The 8,123-nt window shown below is 46.6% G+C and overlaps 4 protein-coding genes across 4 annotated transcripts in view; 3 read left to right on the top strand and 1 right to left on the bottom strand.

The window, feature by feature from the left end:
* Pmar_PMAR024676 (hypothetical protein) overlaps positions 1-213 on the top strand; it is a gene marked incomplete at both ends in the record, with an annotated part of 2,317 nt that extends 2,104 nt beyond the window's left edge. The window contains one exon of the mRNA XM_002764474.1: positions 156-213. Coding sequence (XP_002764520.1) covers positions 156-213 — 58 coding nt within the window. The remainder of the gene's footprint in view (positions 1-155) is intronic.
* A 1,645-nt stretch (positions 214-1,858) lies between these two features.
* Pmar_PMAR024675 (hypothetical protein) lies at positions 1,859-2,319 on the top strand (the record flags this gene model as incomplete). Its single annotated transcript, XM_002764473.1, has 2 exons — positions 1,859-1,942; positions 2,176-2,319. 2 exons carry the CDS (start codon positions 1,859-1,861, stop codon positions 2,317-2,319), a joined length of 228 nt encoding a protein of 75 aa, XP_002764519.1.
* Positions 2,320-3,939: 1,620 nt separating this feature from the next.
* On the top strand, positions 3,940-4,607 carry Pmar_PMAR024674 (hypothetical protein; the record flags this gene model as incomplete). The annotated part of the gene is made up of 2 exons (XM_002764472.1): positions 3,940-4,278; positions 4,371-4,607. The coding sequence occupies 2 exons, from the start codon at positions 3,940-3,942 to the stop codon at positions 4,605-4,607; spliced, it is 576 nt and encodes a 191-aa protein (XP_002764518.1).
* Positions 4,608-5,824: 1,217 nt separating this feature from the next.
* Pmar_PMAR024673 (hypothetical protein) lies at positions 5,825-6,784 on the bottom strand (the record flags this gene model as incomplete). The annotated part of the gene is made up of 4 exons (XM_002764471.1): positions 5,825-6,013; positions 6,289-6,411; positions 6,461-6,644; positions 6,723-6,784. 4 exons carry the CDS (start codon positions 6,782-6,784, stop codon positions 5,825-5,827), a joined length of 558 nt encoding a protein of 185 aa, XP_002764517.1.
* Between the last annotated feature and the right edge of the window lie 1,339 nt (positions 6,785-8,123).

Genomic DNA, 8,123 nt, shown 5'->3' with positions numbered 1-8,123 from the left:
ATTCTCCCACCGCTGAACCAGATGCATCACTCGCTGCCTCTGCGTTCGATATACCCGGCTGTAGTTGACAGTGAAGCTACTTATACAAACTACACGCAGAAGTTCCAAGGTAATCGAAAGGTCCCTGGTTCGATCCCTGCAGATGTCATTTTTAGGAACGTTGGACTATATATGCTTCACACAAAACTCTCTGAGAGGCCTCGCAGTGTCTAATACATACAGCTATGAGGAACTCAGCGCTGAGACGGCGTTGCCGAGCCCTACTCAACCGAGTGATCATATACTTACTGTTGGTGTATTTGCATATACGTAGTGATACCAACTTTTCCGCAACTCTCGGCGGTGATTCAAACGTCGTCTCTAACTTGGTAGGTTGGGTGTAGTTGAGCTTTTTCGTATGTGCATGCGTGCTGATCTTCTTTCAGGCCTAGCGGATTTTCGCCGAATGTTTGTTGTACAATAAAGCTGTGTGAGTTGGAGCTTCTTCTGCTATAGTATAATTTCATGGCGCAGTGACGGATTCAAAGAATGAACAGAAAGGTGTACGTTATGAGCATATTCTAATCGACATCAGAGTTGATGTCTTTCTTGCAGTTCACACTGCGTACCATACCATTGTATTATTTTTATCGTACATATATTGCCTCGGTCAATGCTTGTGGGTTGAAATAGTGTAGTTGGGAAGGACTCCGTGCTGTCTACCGAATGACCGTGGGTTCTATCCTTGCATGTCGTCGATCTATTAGCATTGCTAAACCACTGCCAAGTTAGATATCTAACTCGTGCAGCGTACTCCATATTTTCCCTATGTAAAGTCTAGGGGCCTAGCCTAGCAATCTTCAAAGGACCTCGGATGTTGTGTTTGGCGCCAGGGACCTATAATGTTCTCTCGGGGGGAACTCACACATGGCTGGGAACACATTTTTCGAACGGTTTTCCGCATAAATGTCATCACATTTGAAACATTTTCCCCATTGTTAGCAAACACTAGGGAACGTCATCTCTCAACGTTAGATGGGTCCCTGTTGGCTGTGTGTTTCGAACGTCGTCGTGGATGAGTTTTTACGTCTTTTTTACTTCCACGTGAAATGATTGAACGTCAGTTTAGACTTCATGTCAGCCAAGTAGAATTTTGAAAAAAAAACAATTCTGATATAAAATTTGAGAATCTGTACTTGAAAAATATCGAGATTAACAGAAAAGAAAAACGAAAAATGAGATTACAGAGAAATTATCGAAAAAATGTCAATCTCGAGATTATTAGAAACACTCGTTTTAAATGTGTCAGAAGTTGCCATTTGAATTTGGGAGAGGCGGAAATAGATTTCGAAATTTGAAAATCATGAAAAAACTTCGAGTTCGAAATTCTTAGCGATCTTTCGTTGTCATATCTTTTACAGTGCGAAGCAAACAGTTATGCATACGTAGGTTTTCGAGATGACTTTCTTCCAATTCGAGAGTAATACGAATATAGACTACGGAACGCTTCTAAAACGTTGGTGTCAATCGATTCACATTGTTATCATGTTGATATTACTCAAAGATAAGCTTATGTCCGATATTCTGTGCATGCGTGCAGGATATTTGTGTGATTTTTGTTGAGCTGTCTCCTTGACCATGGCAAATGATCATTATAGAAGAGCCGATGAGTGGCAGATGGCAGTGGGGACTTCATGCGCTGTGATGGAGCTGGACGATACCAGGCCGGGAAAAAGGAAACTCGGTAATAATGCCTCTACCGGGGATCGAACCTGGAACCTTGCCCATGGTAGGAGACGTGGACGGTCCCGGCGAACTAGCTGCGGGGATCTCCAGCGTTGTGAGTAGCACTAGCAGCGCCAGTACATGCCCGTCGCCGATGGCCTTGTGTGAGGAGGACAAGTATGTGAAACGGCTGCGAACTGGAGAGGCGCCCGAGAGCGCGCATAGGAATCCTTACGAGGTACGGAATGAATTTCGTGGCGCGGTGAAACAGTTTTAGTTTTACACAGAAGAAGTTTCTTATATGATGTTGCCTGAGAGCTGGGATTATTGTGCTCAGTCTTAGCACATCAGTTCAGCTCGCGAACAAGTAGTTGTTGGAATATTCCGTTGGACGATGATAGTTGCGATATTCACTCCGATGCGCTTGGACGTTTTATGTAGGATTTCCCTACTATAAACGGTTGATTTCAGGTGATAAATGCTATGCTTCGCTCCGCTAACATCGATAAGCAACGCAGAGCTGAAGAGGCGGCCAGAAGTGAGAAGCTGCGAGTAGAGCAGTACTGGGCACAACAAAATCGATGGCTCCAGCAGAACTTGAGTCGTCCCCGGTAGAGCCTCGAATAGTGAGGTTGGAGTCCTGTATCATCTCCCTTGTACGACTTGCACACACTCGCAGCTTTTAAGCGTGTACGATAGTATTTAATTGTATGCAGCATAGGTGGAGATTATGACCAAATATAGTGGCGTCTATCGAAACGATAAACTATCTCATATCATGCGTTGCTTGTGTTCTCTCAATATGGGAGAGGGCATGGCCGATGGTAAGCCGCTGGGAAGTCATACTATCGAGCTTGTGGCATTTATTCGGCACGCTGAATTTGATCGCTATGACTGTCTGGGAGTCGGCACTTTCTAGTCACTATCGAATGGTGTTGCTCATCAACATTGTCGTCACTGGATTTTCGTGTGGTCCTGCTGGCCTAATGGATGAGGCGCTACTCTGCCAATATGGGGACTTCGGGTTTGACCCTCGGACGGGGTAGTTTCACATTGCATCCCGTTCCGGTGGTTCTCTTCCGGTCAGTTTGGCTTTGTCTGGAGTTTAGATGTTGTTACCTTCTTTCCTTCGTATGGCGGTCAGGAGCCCAATGCCTCACATCATACCGACTGCGTTGTCTCAAGTGCATGTGGTAGCCAAACCCGAGTTACCACTAGCTGTGTTTTGCCGTCGAGATCGTGGTGCAAGGTTCAAAACTATTAGGCGGTGGGGCGCGAGAACAGAAGCGTTCAAGCGAATGATGTTATCTCATCAGGCGTCATTATAGACAACAGAAGCGGAAAGCGAAGGAACGGCAGCAAGAGTCGACGGAAGGACGCAGCCAATTCACACGTACGTTGTGAGTGTGATTAGGTGGACAATGTGTTATGAATGTGGTTTCTGTACGCTGCCCTAAGTTGTGTTCAATGCAGTGGGTGGGAGGCTGTTACTGGCGACGAGTATATCAACGATTGCAATCGAAGGTTGCAGTCGATCGGAGGGAGATCGCCTTTTGTCAGTCTCGTATATGACTATCTAGCAACTACGAGCATGAGCTCAGCTGCTTCGACCTCAGCTAATTCATTTGCGATTGATGTCGCAAAAGGATTGCGTACGATCGAGTCGGGAACCGAGGTAAGAGTAGATCATCAGCTGACGGAATTCGGTATTAAACTAATACCCTACCCGGGGATCGACCCGATCTCCACCTTAGAGGTGCGCCTTATCCATTGGGCCAGCAGGCGATACTATACTAGGATATTGAGGAGTATCGCCAGTCCGCTACTCTTTTTGATTCAGGCCATCCGCTCAATGTTCTTCAACGTGAATTGCAAGATGCGAGGAGACGTGAGAGCAAAATGATCCACGAGATAGATCAACTTGAAGAGAAGTGCAGTGAGCTCGACAACAAGGCTCGCCGGGTAAAAGAAGAAGTTGAGGCAGCACGACGACAGTCTGCATCGCAAGCCACAGAATTGCAAGTATTACAAGGAGAACTCGAAGCAACCATTAAGAAATTGACCGAGGCAGAACAGCGCACAGCAAGGTATCGCGCAGAGAAATTCAAAGCCGAACGGGAGATCCAAGACATACACTGGGAACAGTCTAAAAAGGACCATACGAATAACTGTCGACTCGAGAAACTGCAAGAGGCGGTGTCATATTTGAACTGTGCTTATCAGTCTGCCTTCGCCATGAATAGGGAGAACGAGGATCTTTGTACTTGTTTGCAGCTGCGTCTGAAGGCAAAGTCGGATCAGATGCTCAATCTACAGAAGCAGAATACTCTTTTGAGGCAATCACTTAACTGTAGAATCGCTGAATTGATGCAACGAAACGAAGCCGAAGAGGAGAACAATCCAACAGATGGCGAGCGAAGCGTCCATGAATTGGCGCGGGAGAATGAGCTGTTGAAGAGTAGAGTGCGATTTTTGGCGAAATTGCTCATAACTGATGGACGTACCGATATCGGTAGCAATCAGGTTGAGAAGTCGCTCTATGACCGCGTCGTGTCCGAGCTCAGAACGCTCGAGGTAAGCGCTTTGAAGTACTCTCATTTCCGTGCTATTTGAACTCATTCATGCATAGGGGTGGTTCCGTGTCGTTCACTTTATCTGTTGCGTAGGTCATGAAAGCAGACCAGGATACCGAGATTTCCCGACTGACAGCCGACATGGCGCGATTACAGGATACCAGCAACATCTTTGGTCTTGATATCGGCGACAGTATCGGTAAGAACAATCGTGTTCCGGAGGCTGAGGAGACCAGAAGTCGTGAGAGTCGTAAACGAGGAGCTGGTAAACGGAGATCTAAAACGAGAAGCCGACGCAGGCCGGGGATCTCTGACTGCGTGCCACAGTGAAACAGTTGACATCATGTGCCATGAGAATGTTCCTCCTCATCGTGATGGGGTTCCTGTTGTGCTCTAGTTGGAATAATTGGAGTTGGAAAATTTTCTCGGTGGTTAAACTGGTGGTGGTGGTGGCATAGCGGCCCCGTCCGACTGAATTGATCTTACTAACAGCGAAATTGATTGTACCAAGGCATATCTTGGGGTGGTGGTGGCATAGCCGCCCCAGCCGACAGAATTGATCTCACTAACAGCGAAATTGATTGTACCAAGGCATATCTTGGGGTGGTGGTGGCATAGCCGCCCCAGCCGACAGAATTGATCTTACTAGCAGCGAAATTGATTGTACCAAGGCATATCTTGGGGTAGTGGTGGCATAGCCGCCCCAGCCGACAGAATTGATCTTACTAACAGCGGAATTGATCGCACTAGGCTAATCTTTGAAGCTCTCGGGTGAAGCTTGCAGGAGCCAACTTCGGGTACTCCCTCACGACGACACGCTTCTCACCATCCTTGACGAACTCCCCAAAACTGGTTCGCTGCAATGGGGCAAGGCCAGGATCAATCCATGTTCAGAATGTGTGGCATTTTCAAGTTTACAACCCTAGGGCTCTATAGTTCGTTTCCAAGCCTTCCGTGCCCACAGTGAGTTCTGCATCGGGAAGTTCAGCACGCAGTCGCTCCGTAGGATCTTGGATAGTCCGTAGGATCCAAATACTGTGTACCGGCGTACAGACTAATTCCAAAGCCCGGTCGAAGATTCTGCGTTGACTTCATATGAGTTACACTCCAACATATGAATGATATGGCATGACGAGTCGTCATTGACGACGTTTTCTAATAAGCGCAGTTTCTGAGAAGCTAATTCCCAACATATCGGAGTAATGATGAACCAATCAGTGGCAGAACCATGACGAGCTTGCCAAGTATGATGCGATAGAAAGCACGATGACTCTCACTTCCTAATCTATATCCACATCACTATTTTCCGCAGATGGCAAAAACTCACGAATGCCAATCCAAAAGCAGGACCAATCATTCAACAACCACTCCGCTGGAACGGTTCCAGTGCCTCTTTGCTAAACAGGCCCGAAAGGACATATCGAGGACGTACTGCCTTTTTTTCTGACGCCCAACCCCTAGATTGCTACACGTATCTCGGATACTCCCACACTAAATCAACCCGACTCATACCGGACGAAATAGGAATCTTACAGGGACGTAGAACCCTAAGAGCTCTTATCCGTTGATTTAGCAGTCTCGCCACTGACCCTAGGTGTTTGCGGTATAGAATCAGACTCTTCTGTTGACTGAGGCGTCGAATTAGTGGTAATAGTGTTGCTATTCTCCGACACAAGCAGCATCTCAGTAAAGATGCGGCCACGCTCTGTCCTTGAATACACTCGGCGGAAGAATTCCTGAGAAACAATAAACTGCGCAAGACAGCACATACGATTCACTTTATGCGAGTCACTGTCAGAGGATTTTGCATGGAGCTATCTTTTACCACACAAATTGTGTGATACAATGACAGTCCTATTGACTTGCCGTATCCTTCATAGAGCGGGGCCAAGACACATTCACATTATGTTATCACTTTGTGCATATACGAGGCAACAAGCACTACTACGCCACGGTCGTGTACATCAAGTCGCATTGTTAGGACGATGCTATTGAGATCAAGCAGACCCACCTCGCATTCACCAGCAGTCTTCGTGCCAATTTCTCGGCCAATCTCGCGCCAACCGTTCAATCCATATCGAGCCAGTGCTGTCTCGAAGACTGCAATCTCGTAAGGACCCCAACAATCGATCACCTGATCGATATAGATTCCCACCAACAGCGATAAATTAATGGCTGCTGACCTCAGGTTGGCGGCACGCTGATGTGAGGAGAGCTAGAGTCGAGAAGGAGCGATTGTAATCCCGGTTGGGCAGTCTAGACCTCCCTGTCGGTAGCTTCGATTTCTGCTTATACAGGTTAAGCAAAGCTCTGTCGAATTCCTTCCCTGGAGGATCTTCCGACTCGTCCGGATCATCCATAACGTACCTGTGACAATCTACTCTCAAGTGTTCTCATTGATTCTGAAAATCTAATCCGGTCTCACGCTCGATGGTTGTGTCTTACCGATAGCAAAGGTCTTTGAAGGGGTTCTTCGACCCCGAGCTGCCATCAGAGCCGAAGTACATGCTGCAGACTAGACCAAAGTAACGATCTAGTTTCTGAGATGGCGAACGTGTGAGCGACGTAGATCTATACCAGAATTTGAGAAGGACAATGAGGGAGTGAGAAAAGGTACCATTCCATCACTTGCATCCTACTCGTAACTGGTGACACGCTGGACGATTCACGAACGAGTCACATGTACATGTTTTGTGACATGATCTACTGCTTCACCGCAGAGATATTTTGATAGGAGTAGAAATCACACAGACATTTTCATGACACCATTTCAGTGACTACTAGTATAATCACACCTCTCGAGTAACGCGTGATACGCTGAGGTTATTTTTCGCCATCGAATTCGTTCAATGTGCTGACCATCAGTGTTAGTCCATATTTCCCAGAGAGGAAAAGTATCGATTACAAATCCTGGACTAGAATACGACGGAAGCCCATCACAAATCCTTCGTCCTTCTCTCTTACATTGGTACGTTCCTCTGCCATCGCTGCGGCTGCATCAAAGTCCTGGACGCTAGAGCCGACCAAGGGCGAGGATGCGCTTGCTTCTGAGCAAATAATGTAATACAACGTGGGAAAATATGCAAACTGAATATTAGTATGAAAATTGTGAATTACTCATTTTGCTCTATACACTTCTACCCAACTCGTGTGTAAATTTTCGTAATATAGGGAAAAAACTCCTGAACTCAACTGAGGAAAGCAGATGTACACCCCAACATTGCTGATTTATCCCAGCATGACTGCTTGCATACGCCGACGCTGCTAAGAGACGATCATCACCAATTTCATTGCACTCAGAGCAAATGAATCAATTTGCCACAAGGTTAGTAAGGCAGCCCTCACTTCAAGCGAGACATGTGACCAGTGCAGGGGAAAAATTTGCACATACTCAACTACATGTGCTGGTAACAGTAGGGAATTTCTGAGGGAATTTTGGGGAATTTTTCGGAGGTTTCTGTACATTTTTGCCAGAAATCGTAAATAAACTTGTATCATTAGTGAGGAGACTCTTGAGCTGAGCTGAGGAAGGTGAACATATATTCCTACTCCAACACTGCATGCGACAGTCCCTCTACTACCACAGCTACTAAAATCAATCCTGTCTTATCCGTTATCAATCTCCCATGTATCTCACCCCCTGCGTCAGAGCTCTTCGCACTAGGTTTCTTCCTCTTATTATCCCGTTGTCTTTCACCTGCCTTGTCGTTCCGAGGTCGACCCCGCTTCCGACCATTCTGCTGCTGTTGTTGTTGCTGTTGGCTACCGCCACCCTCAGAAGAAGTTGAACCTGGCCAGGACAGATATTACCTTCAATTGAAAGGCTTCGGAGAACAGTGACCAACA

This window comes from Perkinsus marinus, assembly GCF_000006405.1.
Source record: "Perkinsus marinus ATCC 50983 genomic scaffold scf_1104296977064, whole genome shotgun sequence".
Taxonomy (NCBI): domain Eukaryota; phylum Perkinsozoa; order Perkinsida; family Perkinsidae; genus Perkinsus; species Perkinsus marinus.
The sequence above is the reverse complement of the archived record's forward strand: the minus strand, read 5'-3'. Positions and strand labels throughout refer to the sequence as shown.